The sequence below is a fragment of the Amborella trichopoda genome, chromosome 5 (assembly GCF_054954075.1).
Source record: "Amborella trichopoda isolate Santa Cruz 75 chromosome 5, AtrichopodaSantaCruz75HAP2 v2.0, whole genome shotgun sequence".
In the NCBI taxonomy this organism is placed as follows: domain Eukaryota; kingdom Viridiplantae; phylum Streptophyta; class Magnoliopsida; order Amborellales; family Amborellaceae; genus Amborella; species Amborella trichopoda.
Window position 1 is genome coordinate 28,188,876 of NC_142340.1, and position 19,791 is coordinate 28,208,666.

Genomic DNA, 19,791 nt, shown 5'->3' on the forward strand with positions numbered 1-19,791 from the left:
TACCGTCATTGTATGCAGAAAGGATATACACACACACAAGAGAGAGTTTTCACTTAATACAAGTTTCTCTTTCTTACCATTGTGGTGTTATGCTTGAGAGAGAAGGTGAGGTGAGAGAAAATTTTGATCGATACCCCTAGGGTTGAGGTAAATCTTCTCTCTCCTCTTTTTCATTTCTTATTCTCTCTCCCTTCTCCCCGCTCTTCTCCCTCTTCTTCTTATGAGTCCCTCACGGAGGTCATGCACGGCAGTGGTAGTGTTATGCATGCCACTCCCTTGGTTGCACATGGTGATGGCAGTGTCATGCACGAGTCTTCTTTCCCTCCTTCTCGTCTATCTCTTTCTCTTAGTAAAGTCTATACACTGCCTATCGCCGCCCATAGACGTAGCTTTGACTTCTTAGTGAAGAACCTAGACGGTGAAGCGTGTTGCCGCCCGTAGGAGTCTTACTCTGTTGCGCATCTAGCATAGACGAAGCTACCTATCGCCGCCCGCTAGAGGCCTTGACAACACCCATCACCATTCGTGAGCTTCCTCTGTGCATTTGGCGCCTATCACAATTCTCACTGTGTCCCGCATCTATCTTCGTGCGACCTAGGAGAAATCACCGTTGTGAGCCTTGTCAAGAGCTAGCGTCGTCCATAAGGGATACGCCGCCTCCTTGCATTGCCCACCGCGATGTCTATCGACATTTGGATTTTTCCTTCTCTTCGCCGTCTCGTTCTTTCCTCTCCACCTCTTTCTCTTCTCACTTGATTGAGGGTAGGCCTAGCTGAGCTCCGACGCAGTGACTTTGGTTTGGCATCGTGCTGGTCCTGTGAACCATGCCCGTCTTGCTACGACTCCGAATCGGTGGCTTTCAATTGTCATGCTAGCCTCGTCTCTCCGTTAAGTTCTCTTGTCCTTTCCGTCTTTCATCTAATATGGCACTTCATCGCCTTCTCCCATTAGTGTGTATTGCCCTAAGACAAGGGTGGGTCCTTTTCGACCCATTTGTCTTACAAATTAACCATACAAGTGTTGTGCAAAATAACAAGAGGGTTACACGTCAAGGGAGGCGATTCCGAACTAGCTCAAGTGGGCGCCCACGTGAGCCCGCCCGAGTGAGTCTCGAACCCACCTAAAATTCCTCTCTCATTGGTTGGTCTACCTTCCATTGCCCTCGAGTAAGGTTCCAAGAGAACAATTTCAAATCCCAGGTCCACCAGAGACCGGAGACACATACCACCAGATCACCTAGATCCGGAGGGTGAGATCGAGGCACCGAACCAACTTGGCGACACCACTAAGGTTTTACTACCCCTTAGTCGGTTCGCTCTTGTTTTGGAAATTTCCTTCTTTACTTTCTTCATTCATTTCTATGACACTTTATGCATTCATTTCTTTGCCAACTTCAATAGAAGAGAAGAATGGATGGAGATGGAGATAGAGATGAGAAGAAAAGAGATAGAGATAGAGACAAGAAACAAGGGTGGAGAGGGAAAGAGATAGAGACGAGAAGATGGGAGGAGATACAAAGAGATAGAGATGAGAAGAGGGAGGAGAGAGAAAGAGAGGAGGATAGAGAAAGAGTGGAGGAGAGAGAAAGAGGGAAGAGATAAAGAGTGGAGGAGAGAGAAAGGGGGGAGAAGAGAGAAAGTTACTTGCCCGAAGGGTACTGGCCCTTTTCTTCTCTCTCCTCTCTCTCTCTCCGCGATGTACCCACAAGCTCAAGCAAAAATCAGAATTTTATTTATTGATCCAAGAAGAATGAATTCGTCCTTTGTATAATAAGGCAGTGCCTGTTTATATAGAATTGGACTAAAATATGGGTGTATGCCCAAAAACTACCTAGAGTTGAAGATAATTACAATTTAATTGAATTTAAAGAAATTCTAAAAATGGGTGCAAAAGAACTGCTCTGCCCCTGCCTATCAATATGTGGAATTCCATAACAGTCCCTGCTGCTGCTCGAGAACTTGCATGATCTTTCGTGGCTGACTCGAGGTCGTTTTGATGCCTGTTTGATCGAAAGATTATTGTCTTCTTGTAGTGCTCGACATGACGATCATTTTGATACCAACTTAGAGCCATGAATCATGTTTTTGAGCCATGATCATGAAACTTGAACTTTGGATGAATCTTGAAAACTTCGGATCGATTGTGTGTTTGTTCCTTGATGTTTCTTCGTGACTTCGTCATTGAATCACACTGAGTTTCCGAATGAAGGTTTCGTCTTCTTGAGTTTTTTACTAGAATCTCGAAATTCGACGATCAGAATTTACAGCTGCTTTGACGCCATCGTGTGTGAAATCCAATTGTTCATCGTACGCAAGGTTCAGAGCAGAGATATCCTCGAACCTCACGCTCATAATGCAATTAGTTTCGTGCCAATCAAGTATGCAAGTGTCGTGATCTAGCTGCTCGAACGAGGTGTGCTGCTGCTGAATTTTTTGCAGCTTCCTTCATAGATCAGTGACTTCCATTTAGTTTTTCTATCTTCGCGGGCATCGTCACGGTGTGTACCACATATCCAATTTCTCATCTTGATGAGATGAATATGCACACCCAATTTGGGAGTGATCTGACTTGGAACAAATGAGTTATAGGCCCTGAAAGTGACTACCCATGACTGTAAAAACAACCACCTTTAATGGTGTTTTGATGGAGTGAGGCCACACGGGAATAGTGTGTCAGGCCTACTTCTTTTCGATATTTTACCCATAAATCTTGGAGTGCCCGATTAAGTCGAAACTTGACCCATAAGGGTTTTCAACCACGTCAGATCAAATGACAGTGATCCCATAGCTGTTTGATACACCAAAAGTATGGCTCTAGTTATAGGGTCCATTTTTGGGTGCTACAGACCGATTTCACTAAAATTGTTTCTTCGTGTTCATTGCCTTAGACATCTCTGATAACCATGAAACTTGGAATGTGGCATTTTGAAGTGTTGATGAAGATCTTGACCAATTCTAGGGCTATTCTGAGACTGTCAGGAATTTCCACTATTTTGTAGGCTTTATTGACCTGCTTTCTATCAGGGACCAAGGTGCTGAAAAATATATTCAAACAATCTCACCTTTTCCTCTTTGGTGAACGTACACAATCATACACATTCAAAAGGAAAAGAGAAAAAATGAGAGAAGGAATATGGGGGAGAGAAGGATTTGACCAAGCAGGGAGATCTGCGCAATGATTAAACTGGTGAGTAATTAGCCTGAGGTGGTAGTAAAATGGGCTCGGTAACTAAGACCGGCTTCATAGAATTAATACTAATGGTAGAACTAATACTTACTAGCTAGACACGGTAGTTAACCTGTTGTGGCAATAAAGCGGATGCAGTAACTATGACTGACACAACAACATTACGGTAGGACGAGAGGACCACCTTAAAAAGCTAATCTCAACCCCTCTTAATCAAACGAAAGAATAACATGATGAAAGATCATAAAATAAGAAATAAGATAAGAGGAGAAAAGAACATAAAGAATGAGGGGAAAGAGAGAAGAACACAGTCGACGCTAGGCATTGCCAGCTGCATTAAGTAAAGGTGAAGAAAAGGGCACAGTCGGCGTTGAGCGTCACCGGCTGTGTTTAGATAAAGAAGTGAGAGAGAAGGAAGTCTGTGTTAGGCTTCGCCAACTGTATCAGACAAAGAAGAGAAAGAAGATGCAGTCGGCACTAGGCTTTGCCTATTGTATCAGTACAAGAGAAGAGAAAGAAGATGCACTCACGTTAGGCTTCGCCGACTATATCAAACAGAGAAGAGAGAGAAGATGCAGTCAACGCTAGGCTTCGTCGACTGTATCAGATAGTCAAGAGAGAGAATATGTAGTCGACGTTAGGCTTCACCGACTGTATTAGACAGAGAGATAGACATGAAGAGAGAGAAAGAGATATAAAGATAAGAAGAAGAGAGAGAAAGAGATGGAGATGAGAAGAAGAGAAAGAAAGTGATGGAGATGAGAAGAAGAGAGAGAAAGAGATAGAAATGAGAAGAAGAGAGAGAAAGAGATAGAGATGAGAAGAAGAGAGAGAAAGAGATAGAGATAAAAAGAAGAGAGAGAAAGAGGTGAGGAGAGAGAAAGTTACCTTATCAAATGATATCAACCCTTTTCTTCTCTCTCCTCTCTCTCTCTCTAAGACACACTCAAGAGCTTAAGAAGAAATTCCAATTTTATTGATGCTTGTGTGGAGATGAACCCAAAAGCCGAAGATCCTTTACAATTTGGCTTTGCATCTTATATACAATTGGGTTAAAACATGGGTGTACGCCCAAAAACTATCTAGAAATGAAGACAATTACAATTGAATTAAATTAAAAGAAATTCAAAAACTGGGTGCAAAATGAATGTTTTACCCCTACCTAACAATGTGTGGACTTTCATAATAGTCCCTGCTATTGCTCGAGAACTTGCGTGATCTTTCATTGCTGACCCAGAGTTGCTCTGATGTCCGTTTGATCGAAAGATTATTGTTTTCCTATAGGCTCGGCATGGTAATCATTTTGATTCCAACTTCGAGTCATGAATCATGTTTTTAAGCCATAATCATGAGACTTGAATTTTGGATGAATCTTGAAAACTTTGGATCGGTTGTGTGTTCATTCCTTGATTTTTTTTCTTTAGATTCTTTGTTGAATCACATTGAGCATGCCGTCATGATCACGTTGCAATAAACGCAGCTTGATTTCGTGTCCAAATGAAGATTTCATCGTCTTGAGATTTTGGTTTGATCTTGAAATTCAGTGGCCAGAATTTATAGTAGTTTCGACGGCTTCGTGTGTGAAATCCAACCGTTCATTGTATGGGGAGTTCGGACCAGAGATGGCCACGGACCTTACGTATATAATGCAATTAGTTTCGTGGCAATCGGATATGTGAGCCTCGTGATTTGGCCGCCTGAGCCGGGGGTGCTGTTGTTGAATTTTTTGCAACTTTCTTCACGGATCAACAACTTCTCTCTAGTTTTTCTCCTTGCTCAAGCATTGTCACAGGGCGTAACACATATCGAATCGCTCATCCTGATGAGACGAACATGCTCACCTAATTTGAGCAGGACCCAACTTGGAACGAGTGAGATATAGGCCCCGAAATTTACTGCCCGTGACTGTAAAAATAGCCACCTTTAATGGTGTTTTAGTGCAGGGTGGCCACACGAGAATAGTATGCAGCCTACCCTTTTTCGGTATTTACCCATAACTTTGTCCTAAAATGTCCAATTAAGCCGAAACTTGACCCGTAGGGGTTTTCGACCGTACCGGATCTAATGGTGGTAGTCCCACAGTTGTTTGACGCACTAAAATCATAGTTCCAGTTACGGGGTCCATTTCACAATTCTAGAGGCTAATTTTTTCGAAATTGTTTCTTTTTGCTCACTACCTTATATATGTCTAATCATGATGAAACTTGACAAGTGGCCTTCTGGAGTGATGATGAAGATTCTTGATCAATCTTGGAGTAATTCTGAGGCTGTCAAAATTTTCACTTATTTCGTACGCTTTATTGACCTGCTTCTTATTTATTGTGTAGGGACAAGGTACTGAAAAATGTGTTCAAACAAGGAGTGCGGCTTAAGGGCCTTGCACGAGACTGAGACGCAGTGGGTTTAGAGAGGCGCGCTAAGAGAGAGCTCGTACCAGGCGGCTTAGAGTGTCTTGCATGATGGCCAGGATTTCGAGTGACCGGGGGTCAGGTGAGCCTTAGCACTTCTCATTCTTTTAATTTTTTTCTTGAATTTTAGCACCTTTGACCCCTCTTATGCAATGTTTCTATAGGTGCTGACGATGCGCCACGATGGATGTCTACTCGACGAATTAAAAAAATGAAGGCTTCTACGAGAGAGGACGTTATGATTATCAAGGACGATGAGCCCCTTATGGGGAAATAGTTAATGGGCGTTGCTCCTAATGAACCGTCTTACTCATCCTGGCCACCTCAATTCAGCAAAGGAATTATGCCGCTACCCCTTTCAAGTCAAAAGGATGTAGAAGATGGTTTCAATCCATGCAAGCAGGTGGGACTAGAGGACAAAGCAATCCCCCTTGCGACCTTTCACTGGATGAAAAGGGGTCCTACATCCGCTGCTCGAGAGGGGCCCATTATAGGCTAAGCTCTCATAGTCACCTCTTACTCTGGGCAGGTTATCCATCCCCTTATCTGGTGTGTACGTAGGGGCTTCGCCATGTCACATCTTCCTTGATCAAGTTAACAGACTCAATCATCGTAGTTCTAAGGTTCACACTATGGACGCTGGATGTGACCTTCTTAGATCCACCAACCAACTTTTGGGAATGGCCTCTTTCTCTAAGCTTGTTACGCTCCCCTTTCTGGCGAAGAAGTTGACGAACAACCTTACAAATCTCAATGTCCCTTGTGCGGGCTTATTGAAGGAGAAGTTGGTAGTGACAACGCGATGGGTCAAGGAAGTTCTGGATTTAGAGGAGTTGGCTTCTATTAAGAAGAATCCTTCCATCAGGCTTCTACTTAGATTCTACCCCGGGCCACCAAACGCAATGGATCTTGCGAAGAGGATCTTGAAAGACCTCAAAGCTAATCTTCTTTTGCAGCAATCTGTTGATTCAGACTTTGAGGCTTTGTCCACGAAAGCTCCCTAGATCTTCAAAGAAATTGCATGTTTAGAAAACGAGGATGACATAGTGATTCTTGAACGCAATATCCAGAAGATTGAGAGCTTACTTGTCATGGCCCGCGAAGTAGAAGAAGATCCATCCTCATCTCAACTGGAGCATGGGGAATATCCTCCCTTTTTCATAAACACAGCCCATCTCAAAGTGGTGGTTCTAAAGGATAAGATCAGGAGGGCACAACAAGACTGTTATAGGCTCAACCATGTTTGTGACTCAGGCGAATATCCTTTTTTATAGTTTCTCCTGCATGCCCTTCTTTTCTTTGTCCATTGTGCGAGGCTTTAGACTATGGTAAAGGGGATAAAGTCTTATAATCTTGAGATTTGTGAGCCTCGTTTTGGCAATGGAATGAAAGTCCATTACTTCTTTCTTTTTACTCTCACAAATTCTGACGATGGAAATGGAATGCCTCTTTTTGCCCGTCTATTCCGATCTCATCATGCCACACTGTCACGACCCTGCCCCCGACCCCATACCGTACATGTCGGAGGGCGGCAGAATGCGGGACAGCGACATGAGGTAAATTCAGTGAAATCTGCTAACAGTGACATATTTGCACAATTTGAAGCATAGCTCATCATTTCTGAAGAAGTTGAACAAGGTTAAAACATAAACGTCGTAGTAAAAACATGTATTAATCAAATGGCGGTGACTTGTGAGCATTTGGATGTCATTTGACTGGTCAAAAGTGCATTTCAAAAACATGCATTTTCCTTGGAATTTCACAGCATAAACATGGCATACTACCAAAAACACTTTGTAGCCTCCAATTCATGAGGAATCACAATATGAAACCTTCTCACCTAGAATTATAATCACGTAAATATCATCTCACAAACTTTCTAGAGCCAACAAGAGGGATTCAGTTGCCCAAGGTGTCATGCAATGAAAGCCCCAATTTCTTAGAAAACAAGGCCCCTCTTTCTAAAACAAGAGGGATTCAGTTTTACAATATATAGCCACATGCCCATGATAATTTCATCAAAATCTATCTAGAACTTCATGCATTACACATTCATGGTCATATTTACAATCACACACTTATAGCCTTACCTAGATTTCATGCTTTAAATGAACTAAGCAGAAACATCCATCACAAACATGGAAGCATGGATATGAATCTACTTACTTACAGCAAGGTTCTAAGTCCCCCACTCAACTTCTCCCCAAGGTTAAGTCTTCAACGGTGGTTCACAAGCTTGGAACTCAAAGGGTCAAGGGAAAAACACGGGGGGGAGAGAGAGAAAGTGCAAACTCTTGAGAAGGTGATTGAAAGGGTATTTATAAGCAAAAAAAGAGGGGAGAGGCAGCAAACACATGCCAACTAGAACCAAGAGTTACAAAGTGTCTTGAACATGATGTCCAATTGGTTGACAACAATTCACAAGTGGCATACATGCAGGCTTACAAGGGCCACATGGCCAAATACTCATAGCAGAAACACCCCTGGCAATAACACGCATGGCGGTAGCCCTTTCTCTCTACACACACGGCGCTACAAACATAGCACTACACGCAGGGCACTACAAGGGCTCTATATACATGACGCTACACACATGGTGCTACACGCACAATGCTACACACATGGCGCTACTCCATCTCTCTCTTCACATGCAGCGATGTTCTTTCTCAACTTCATGCGCGACGTTGACTTTTCTTGCGCGGCATTACTCTTTCTCTCTCTCTTCACGTGTGGCGTTACCTGCTTCTTATCACACCCTTACTGCCATGTGTGTTTCTATGGCTGGGAAAACTTTGGTCCTAACAAGTGCCATGAGGAAAAATAAAAATCAAAAGGGAGGACGTGACCTCAAAGTCATGGGTAAAACGCCTCAACAAAAGGACTTGGTAAAAACCACTCTTGTGGCGCCACTCCCACCTAGTTCAAGTGAAAACCTACAAGGGCTTTTAAAACCTTCAAAAATTCCGGCACCAATTCATGAAAAAAAATTCCGGCCCCTGTACCTTCAAAAATTGCGGCCCTAGAGCCATAAAAAAAATTTCCAGCCCTTGTACCATAAAAAATTTCGGCCTCCTCATCATAAAAAATTCCTGCCTCAGTCCCATCAAAAAACATTTCCAGCCCCTGTGCCATAAAACATTCCAGCCCCTGTGCCATAAAAAAAATTTTTGCCCCAGTGCCATCGACCAACATCAATCACCAACATGCAAGGTGAAGGTTCCTCAACAAAGAGACCACCTCAGAAACCCTCCCTATTAAAACCAGACTCTTCGCTACAAGCCACATAAATATCCCCCGACTGGACAATATAGGATGGGAACCAAAGAGGTATCCTGCTTGTCAAAACAAACTCGCCACCAGGAGCTTCTGTTGGTCTGGGATAAAGCCCACCAAAAAAGGTACCTGCCAACTGGAGCACGAAATCGTTTTAGCCAGGTTGGGATAAAGCCCACAAAAAAGGTACCCGCTGGCTCTCATTTTTTACTGGCTAGATTGGGATAATGCTTACAAAAAAGGCACTCAACAGCTGAACCACCAGGAGCTTCCATTGGTCAGGGATAACAAAAAAAGGCACCTGCCCAACTGGAGCAACACATCGTTTTATCCAGGTTGGGATAAAGCCCACAAAAAAGGCACCCGCTAGCTCTCTTTTTTTTACAGGCTAGGCCCACAAAAAAGCACTCATCAGCTGGACCAACAGGATCTTCCATTGGTTAAGGATAAAGCTCACAAAAAAAGGCACCTGCCAACTAGAGCACTAAATCTTTTTAGCCAGGTTGGGATAAAGCGCACAAAAAACGGCACCTGCTGGCTTTCTTCTTTTTTTTACCGGCTAGGTTGAGATAAAACCCACAAAAAGGCACTCACCAGCTGGACCACCAGGAGTTCTCGTTGCTACAAAGTCATAAGCCCACACAAGGCAGTCTATCAATACGTTCTCCTAGAAACCCTCTCTATTAAAACTAGACTCTTCGCTACAAGCCACATAAATATCCCCCGGCTGGACCATATAGGATGGGAACCAAAGAGGTATCTTGCTTGTCAAAACAAACTCGCCACTAGGAGCTTCTGTTGGTCTGGGATAAAGCCCACAAAAAAGGGTGCCTGCCAACTGGCGCACGAAATTGTTTTAGCCAGATTGGGATAAAGCCCACAAAAAAGGTACCCGCTGGCTCTCATTTTTTACTGGCTAGATTTGGATAATGCCTACAAAAAAGGCACTCAACAGCTGGACCACCAGGAGCTTCCATTGGTCAGGGATAACAAAAAAAGGCACCTGCCCAACTGGAGCAACACATCGTTTTATCCAGGTTGGGATAAAGCCCACAAAAAAGGCACCTGCTAGCTCTCTTTTTTTTACCGGCTAGGCCCACAAAAAGGCACTCATGAGCTGGACCAACAGGATCTTCCATTGGTTAAGGATAAAGCTCACAAAAAAAGGCACCTGCCAACTAGAGCACTAAATCGTTTTAGCCAGGTTGGGATAAAGCCCACAAAAAACGGCACCTGCTGGCTTTCTTCTTTTTCTTACCGGCTAGGTTGAGATAAAACCCACAAAAAGGCACTCACTAGCTGGACCACCAGGAGTTCTCGTTGATACAAAGTCGTAAGCCCACACAAGGCAGTCTATCAATACGTTCTCCTAGAAAACGGATTCTGGCAGAACCAGGAGAAAGCCCCTCAACAAGGCACAGGTCTGCTAGAAGCCACTTTGGTCACCCCCCGGTCAAGGGAAAATCTCGGCAAGGTCTACCCCGCAAGGACTACTCCGATGCCAATGATCAAGAAAAAAAATATATGTCGAGAGAAAATAAACATGTCTCCATAAGGATTCGCCAGATGAACTTCGATGATAAAGTTTTCATTTTGAATGTTGCACTTCTCGCTTCTCTCGAAGCGCAACATCCGTGGAGGCAAGTTGTTGTACGTCATTTTTTACATACTTGCATCTCCCAAGTGAACAAGGAGAGAGTCGGCAACAGCCTGGTCTTGCAGAGTACACAAGACACCGGTAAGCCGAAGTTGTGCCGTAAAATAAAGCTTTGAACCTTATGACCTGGGTACGGTGCTATCGCACCAAGGATGGACCTTACGACTGTAACCTTATGCTAGCATCTTCAGAACTATGTTAGACCACCACCACCGCATTCAAAATGTCGAAAAACCATTGGGGACCAAATTTAGGCTCAATCGGACCACCCGAATAGAGTCTACGCCCATGTGGCCGCGCAGCAGGTGGGTTTCACACTAATGCGGTACGGCTTCACCGAACCAGTCCCCAAACATGAAGACTATGATATTGTGTTTCAAGCAGCTTCAAGAACCCATGGCGCCTTCCACTGAAAATAGTAAAGACCAAGATTCATATATGTTCTAGATCACGCCAGCCTCGTCATTTTGACCTCAGGAATCCACTGTGGCGGGACTTGGAGTCAAACTTCTCCTGAAAAGAAGGTGCCAGCAAATAAAAAAAACAGGGTTTAAGAAGAAGAAGAAGAAGCCTCGAATCTAGTGAAGCACAACTCAACATCCAAGCATCAGATCACCACGGGGATGAGTTCAATGCAACCACCTCGCAAAGAGCTACAGACTAGTATAACTCTTGCATGTAATCCAAGGTCTGATGAGTGCAAGTCCTTAGGTCACAGAAGAAGTAATTGTACCCGGTTGCCGAAGTCCCTTTTTTCGATGACCTTTCAAATTAGGCAAAAATGCAAACCAGAATAGAATGAGCTCAAATGTGGTGCAAAATGGCTATGATTGTCTCCTCTCTTGTTTGCAAATAGAGCCAAGAGCAAGAATATTGCAAGTCGAACTGCATTGGCGAACAAAGTTCACCAATCTGGCTAAATTTCCACCCCATGGCAAAGGCCACCATAGTAGCACTAAAGTGCATCAAAATGCTCAAAGTCGCAAAGACATTGAAGATATGCTCGCAAATTGTCTGAACCATCACCACAAGTTACAAAAAAATCTTCCAAGATCTGGCCATGGAGGAACAACCTGCAGGGATGACTTCGTCATTAGCCAAAAAGATCTTAGGAACATTTTGGTCATTGCGCCTAATTTCGAGATTTATTCTCAATTTCTTAAATTGTAATTAAGCTTTATTTTTTATCATTCACCTATGTTTAGTGAATCCTCTATATAAGCAAGCTTAAGTCATTTGTAAAAGAGGCTGGAAGATTCCTTTGGGCAGGGTATTTACCCATTATAAAATAGAGATATTACGTTTATCGTTATCTCTTGAGTCCTTAGTTTTGTCAAGAGGAGAGAGAAAATTTTAAGAGAGAGGAAAATACCCTGAGCTTGAGAACTTCGCCTTTCTCTCTCCTAAATTGAGTCACGCCCTAACTCTCTCTCTCTCTCCCCCTTTACTCAACACAAATCGTCTGCCCTGCGCAGCCACCCGCATCACCAACAAACGTGCGGTTGCGAGTGCGCCCATGCGTACCAACCCTCGGGTTCTCTCACACCCCTCCATTGGCCAACCAGCCCCCTCGAGGCCATAGTTATAAGAAGGGATAGTCGGATCTCATTCCAGTCCCAAGCAACAAAGATAGATAGAGAGAGTAGGGAGGTTGCGAGCCGGAAGAGAGTATTTGTCCAAACCACGCTGGTACACAGCCGGAGAGCTTCGTAACTGTTCTAAGAGAGGCTGACCGCCTGAACGTGTTCCCTGAACACCAAGTGGCGAGGTTAGCAACCCAAAGGCCCAATGGCGCCCCCCTCCTCCTCCCCCCCCCCCCCCTCCCCCCGGCCGCCTTCCTATTTGCCCACAGGAGCCCAACATGCTCGCACACACTCCTCACAGGTACGTACCCTCATATCCTCGCGCAAACGACCCCGCAGTTGTCCGAGAGAGGGTTCTTGTCCTGACCCGTCGAGAACCAGGTCCAACCAATATTATCATGCTTATCAATTCAAGAGACATTATCATGTCAATAACATGCTATATATCAATGTAATAGACATCACTATGTTATATTATCATGATTATCAATTCAGGAGACATTATCATGTCAATAGCATGTTATATATCAATGTAATAGACATCATTATGTCATATTATCATGCTTATCAAATCAAGAGACATTATCATGTCAATAGCATACTATATATCAATGTAATAGACATCACTATATCATATTATCATGCTTATCAATTCAAGAGACATTATCATATCAATAACATGTTATATATCAATGTAATAGACATCATTGTGTCAATTTCTGGTTTTCCACGATGAACATTGCCCACCTATTAGGGAATATCATTAAATTTAACGATTATTTAAACCTGCAACCAATTTCTTGATAATATAGAATCATAACAAGAGAACTTTCATGTAGGAAGTAACATCAAATATTGGTCCAAAGTTTGTCAAACTATTTGAGCTTCCCAGATGAAATTTCTTTTCTACGCAGTAGAAAATACAGGATGACATACTACTAAAAAAATGACCATAATGTTCAAACCATAAGAACTATAACTTTCAAACCATAAGAAATTTTATGATGAGTCCAAAACCAATTTTAAACTAGACTCGTTTATCTAGTACTAAAAAGTGGTTTCATTTCATTATAGTAAGTTTTGGTTAGTCAAAATCTTCACACAAAAACGTGTCAAATTCTTGGATTTTTCAATTCACATATCTTGCATGCTTCAACAAATATTTAATAGCTTTCAAATTACATAAGATATTAACTAGGGGCCTTTTCCATGTGAAAGTACATGCAATATCCTACTGACCCACCAAAATTTATGGTCTAAGGCATCGTTTAAGGTATCCTAGAAATCTCTCAACTAAGGACCACAATTCTAGAAATCAGAATACCCCTTAACATAATTTTATTACGCATGCCCCCACACTCACACACACACACAAAACACAATTAAATTTCACATTTGAATTAAGCAAAAAAACTTGCATTAACATAAAGCATGAAACCATGAGAAACTAAATCTACTTTACTCCAATCGCAATCCCTAAGATGAAATGTTCTACATGTTCCACTTGGGTTACCAAGCTTCAAGTGGATTGGGTTTAAGGTTCAAAGATTTAAGGCTTATGGGTTAATGGGCTTGGTAGGGTTTAATGACTAAGGGAGAAGAAGAAAAAGGGGGAAAGAGGTGCATATGAGGGACTGAGGGGGTGAGGGGTGGGGAGAGAGAGTGAAACCTAATTTATTGATGGATGGGAGTATATATAAGCATAAGGGAGCATGGTAGCATGTGGGCAGGGGTCATGTACCTTATGTATGTATAATATCTTATCATATAGTTATGTCATATGTATTAATGTGAGTATACATGTCATGGCATGATTATGCATTTATGTGGTCATAGTTCATATGTTAATATTATCATGTAATCATATACTTATATATCATGCTATCATGTTGTCATGGGGTCATGCATGAGATCATTCATACATACATGTATTATGCATGGAGAACACAATGATGGGGGTAGAGACATGCATATACCATCTGACACTCAAGTGATTATGTATGAGTAGAGAGAAGACGTGCATGAATGGCATAAAGAGAGAGAGTGAGAGATGAGAGACTGCATATGTGTAATCACTGTGCGGAGGGAATGCATGATGTAATCATGTGTATTAGGATGGGTATGTTTTTATGGGGATTCATACTTATAAGAGTGAGTGTACGCATGGGATGCGTACACGGCGCATTGGGATGCACGTAGAAAACTATTCGAGGTACGAATCCTGACTTTCTAATGGTAGCTCGGATTTGAGCAATTTTCATATCATTGGAAAGCTCACTATCCCAACAATAACACGGTACCACTCAAAACACCAGACAAAGGTTATTCAGCAAATCGAAAAATAAATATGAGGTAAGCATTAATAGGAAACGATTCAGGATGTAAACAGGATCGATGACCAGAAAAGCCTCGGACCTTACAGATTGACTGCTAAAATGTTCTCCTAGCATGTGACCATGATGGGACTTAAAGAAATATAATTTTTCTTCCCAAGAGGCACCATTTGAATGCTACAAATGATTAAATCCTCTTGATGGAAAAAACCATATAATGAAGCATGCCACATTGGGTAAAACCTTAAACGAGCAAAACTTTATGACTTAGCAACGCTGCTACATTCGACCTTTTGGCCAAGTGGGAGCATTGGAGTATAGCCACTAAGGCCTCATGACCACCATAGTATTCGTGGTCCTTTTCTTACCTCCTATTTTTAAAATACATTAAATTCAATTTAAATATACTATATACTTGCTATAATAGTCTCATTGCACTCAAATCCTTTGACTATCTTTTATGGTATATTTCATTCTTGTTCTTTTTTTTTCTTAACCACCCATCAATGACATTCCAACGACATATTAAACTAAGCGTTTTTCTTTGAGGTAAGAGAGATAGAGATAATAATAAAATAAGAAGGCTTAGCTATTGATATGGGCAGAGAGAAATGTGGGCCATTGGATGCAAAACCTATCATATGTGACAAGAGGATAAGCTCCAATGCTTATAAAAAGGGCTCACTCACCCATTAGAAAATATCGAGAGCTATCCAGAAGCTTTACAGCAAAATTCCTTTTATATCTTTCTCTCTCTATCATTTTATAAATATTTTTCTTCACTTGGCATATAAAATTGACTTTCTTTTATTCTTGTGCTCGTATAGGAGGCTCGGTAACATTAATACTAATAACAACAGTACCAAGCTCTTGTATTACAAGCTCTATGATTAAGTGTAGACAAACATATACATATCCAAACAACTATAACAGTTCTCCCACATTAGAAGTCTCCTCTTTCCCACCACATGATATAAGCCTTCAAAAATACTTCTTCTTTTGTTTTTTTTTTTTTTTTTTTTTTTTTTTTTTGAGAGATGTTAATGGTGGGAATGGAGGGACATCATGTGGAAGCATCCGCCCCCCTAACGACCGATACCTTGCCCCATTCACTACTAAACAACAATTTTAGCACGAGGAGCGCCGTGCACACTTAGAAGTTTGACATCATCAATGACAGGGCCACACAGAGAGCTGAAATCGTCGCTCCTCATGCTATAGAAGGTGCTCAAGAAAACCACACGTGTACGCTCTGACACAGCAGTGAATCGAAGGACTGCACGTTTGAAGCCTCCAGTGCCCTTAGACTCATAAGGAACCTTGAGAGTGTCCCGTCCTGCGAAGGCCTCAACCACCATTGATCCGGTGCATGCATTGCTTGCATCTCCTACTGCAAACGTGAGGGCGTACAATTTCCCAGGAATTGTACGAGCTACTTGTGCAATGGCACTCTCTTTGCCTGCAACCAACTCAACTGCACGTTTACCCTCTGGCACTGAAAAATGATTAGAATCTATGTATTTGACAGCCTTTAGGGACTCAACCATCCATCCCGGCAACGGGGAGTTTTCGTCTTCGATGTTGGGGGGGACTAGAACTCCCCATGATGCGTTAGGGAAGATGTAGGGCCCTTCTTCGAAATTTCCATTCTTCAGTAAATTTTCTAAAAGAAAAAAAGAAAAAAAAAATCATAATGAGGGCTGTTAGAGTGAATTAAACTTGACCACTAATAGTTTAGTGGTTCCATTTTGACTGAGAATCCAAAGGTAGTGCTATTTTAGAATCCTTTGTGTACCATGATCTTTATGCACAATGTTTCATGATCAGTACATATACATTTGGACCAATCATGGACCCATGGGAGGGGCCCACTACATGTGAAATGGGGCCACATTACCTTCTAGGCACATTTGCGTACCGAACTGAGGGTGAAACTAACACCTACCTTTTATTCATTAGCATCTTACCTAATCAGGGATGCATAACTAATTTAGCACATAAAATAGAACACAAATCATATATTGAAAAAATTTACATAAGGTTGTAATAATGTTGAAGTAAGGTAATTACCCAAAAAAAAAGAAAAAAACAGAAGGCGCACTTAAAACTTTCCTAAAAACAGAGTATTACGACATTGGAAAACCCCAAATTAATTATCTCGAGCTTGAGATATGTAGATATAAAGAAAAAAAGTATTTCAAGTCTTCAAAATAATACATCTTGACAAGTTATCTCTGCCTTTTATTTTCTTGATTTTCAAGTGTTTATAGATCTACACGATCTGTACCATTTTTAAAATTTTGAATTTTACAACTAGGATAAAAATAGATTTTCAAGCTATTATGGCTTCCGACACATGAAATTCATCTCCAAATAAATTTTAGAGGTGTACCTTGCTTTTACGGAGGGTACCATATTCGAACCTCACACATTATATGTTAGCGCAAACTTTCTCCGTTCTATATTTGGAGAAGGTCACTAGGAATACAGAGGCATGTGAATGCATGGGGCACAATGCTAAAGTACGCATATTCTCATAGGAAACCACAAGGTAGGACTTTTGACCTTTTTTGTACATAAAGTTCACGATCACCCTTAACTCATTCAATGTATGCAAGATCGGGTGGCTAGGGGCATAGCAATCACCTCATTTTATGGACAGGGAAAGTCTTTCTCAAACATTGTGTGGAGAAAGTGGATAGACTAGAGGTAATTCAGATCTTCTTGTGTTAAAAATAAACAATCCTACAATAATAAGCCCTCTTCTTGATATGGTTGGAAGTTTTTAATGCCTGAAGAGTCAGGGAGGACGAGGAATGGAATACACCACACTAGTTACTACTCATTCTTTCATGTGATAGGAATTTTTTACTGGATAAGACCCTAGAGATGAAGAATTATATGAATGAACACAATAGTTGCAGCACACTGCAGTCTATCTTCATAGCATATGAAAGTTTTAGATAAGGTGAGAGCAGAAGAAAACTTACTATTGGTGGCTCTAGGTGGGTAGAGCGCCTTGATGGCCACCGAATCAATGAGGGGTCCGCAGGCGGCGTCTTCCTCCACACCAGGGTTGTGAATGAAGATGTGAGCTACTGCAGATGTAGCTTTGAAGGCCCATGAATATGAGTCCCAACCACTGCTGCTGTACAGAGTCTGAACAGGGAATACATCTGTCTCGGGAGGAACGGTGATGTTTATGCGCTCCTCTTGCGCACAGGTGCGAGCAGCACTGAAAGTGATGGCATAGTACATGCCAGTGGCGACTGCAACACTCTGTCGTATGTAAGCCTCATTTCCCAGCCTCACCGCACATGCCCCCTCGGGCACCACCAGCAGCATATCACCCTGCTTGTGACCTGCTGTTATGTATTCCACGAACCCGCCAATCTCCCACCCGGGGATCGCGTAGTGGTCTCGCACCACCGTGCCGTTCATGGATGAGGGCTTCGGACCCAACTCGAAGTTGCCATTTTCTAGCAGACCTTTATATACATATATGTTTGTCTAGTTCAAAATTTAGTTTTGGCTTCTCGATATACCATGATAGATAATGTAGTGATGTAATCAAATATTTGCTATAGATACAAAGGTTTCCATCAATATAAGAGAAAAAAAGAAAGAAAAAAAGGAAAACTGGAATTTCTACCATGGTGGCACCAACAAAAACAAATTCCCTTCCATTTTCATTATTTTGGAAATCACAGTACTTCAATGAAGGTAAGGAAGCTTCAAGGGACAAATCAAAACAATTCGAATGCCATTTTCTCAATGAAGTTACTGTTAACATTCAAAAAATAAAAAAATTCGAATGCCCGACTGCATTGAATGAAAGAAGGCAAGCTTCATTGTTAATGGGAATTCGAATAGCTTGTAAAGGGGAACCTTTCGATTAAATGACAGTGGTAAATGCCATTTATGAAAAGAATCACAACCTATTTCTCCATTAACTTCTGCACGAAATTTATATAAGGTGTTAACTAGAGGTAAAAATGCATTCAGAAACTTTTCAGAAGAAGTTGTATCGATGCTGGAAAAACTCCCATTCATTATTGGACCTCGTACGCATATAAAAAAGCACATATACCATTTTACCTAGGGAGCATAGTTTATTGCTATTCCCCTTGTCAGAAGACCTGAATTTGAGGATTTTTTTAATATGAAATTTTGGGAACTATTTAAGAATTACTGGTTGGATGATCATTCTCGAATAGAAAAAATTGAAATTTGTGAAACACTTAAATCTCACCATCAAAAAATTGGATGGTCTCTATTCAATATAAGGACATTATTTTTTTCATGTGCATAGAGGATACAATTAGAAATTTTTTTATTGAGATTAATCTATGGGTTTATATTCTCAAAACTTAAGTTCCTAAAATTAATTTTAGATGATATTTTACCCGCGCATTCTACTTCGAAGGGACTAGAAAAAACCTCCAATTGATCATCATCTCGACATCGAGAAGTATAAATATAAAAAAAAAAAATTTATATATATATATATATATTTATTGAGTCCGAAAAAAAATAATGCATCTTGCAATTCATTATCTAGACCGTCCATTTTTCAAGTATATATTTATAGATTTACTTGATTTTAACCATATTTGAAATTTAAAACTTTATAATGAGATATTAAAATAGATTTTGAGATAATCCTAGGAATTGTTTTTACCAGAATTACATGATAAAATTTGAAAGTGCTCTTTAATTGGATTGTTTAAGAACGGCACCCAAATTTAAATCCACACAACCCAATTCAGATCCACACGAGTTAAGAACGGTTGAGATTAACCGTAACTCCGAATGACGGGTACGGTTAATTTCCACCCAGGCAACAGGGGAAGAGGATTGCCCTAGTGCTGTATGATACACTACACGAACATACACCGGTAGTGTATGATTTCCAGAACTCGGAAAAAAGAAACAGCAAGGAAGAAAGCCTAGAGAGAGAGACTAAATGCAAATCAGAGCGGAAGCACTGGTACTGATTCTGTAATGATAGAGAGCATTAGACTTTAGAGAGAGAGAGAGAGAGGGGTATTACCATCTTCGAAGGCCAGAGCATGGAAGCTGAATAAGAGAGAGAGAGCAGCGAAGGAGAGAGAAAGAAGCTTCATCATGAGTTGAGGTTTTGCAGGAATGAGAGAGCGATGAGCAACGGTGCTTTTTATGGAGAAGAGGGGGAGGGGGCACCCAACAGGCCACGAGGTGGGGGCGAGAGATCTGAAAAATGCAGCGCACCTAATCTCGCACCCTTCTCGTTTTTATCTGAGTCCTAGAGAGAGAGAGCTTGTGGGGATGCTCCCTTTTGCTAAAAACTCGAAAGCCCTTCTAAACCGCAA

The 19,791-nt window shown here is 41.5% G+C and overlaps 1 protein-coding gene across 1 annotated transcript; it reads right to left on the reverse strand.

The window, feature by feature from the left end:
• Positions 1 to 15,223: 15,223 nt before the first annotated feature.
• On the reverse strand, positions 15,224 to 19,590 carry LOC18431745 (BIIDXI-like protein At5g11420). The gene is made up of 3 exons (XM_006841862.4): positions 19,494 to 19,590; positions 17,431 to 17,928; positions 15,224 to 16,103 (listed from the first exon to the last, which is right to left on the reverse strand). Exons 1-3 carry the CDS (start codon positions 19,567 to 19,569, stop codon positions 15,556 to 15,558), a joined length of 1,122 nt encoding a protein of 373 aa, XP_006841925.2. The 5' UTR covers positions 19,570 to 19,590; the 3' UTR covers positions 15,224 to 15,555.
• Positions 19,591 to 19,791: the final 201 nt, after the last annotated feature.

Excerpts from the sequence above, each read along its gene's own strand:
- LOC18431745 (XM_006841862.4), bottom strand. The coding sequence starts at position 19,569 with ATGATGAAGCTTCTTTCTCTCTCCTTCGCTGCTCTCTCTCTCTTATTC. Across the intron at positions 17,929-19,493 it reads TGCTCTGGCCTTCGAAGATG|GTCTGCTAGAAAATGGCAAC; the intron begins GTAATACCCCTC and ends ATGTATATAAAG. Across the intron at positions 16,104-17,430 it reads CCCACCTAGAGCCACCAATA|AAAATTTACTGAAGAATGGA; the intron begins GTAAGTTTTCTT and ends TTTTTCTTTTAG.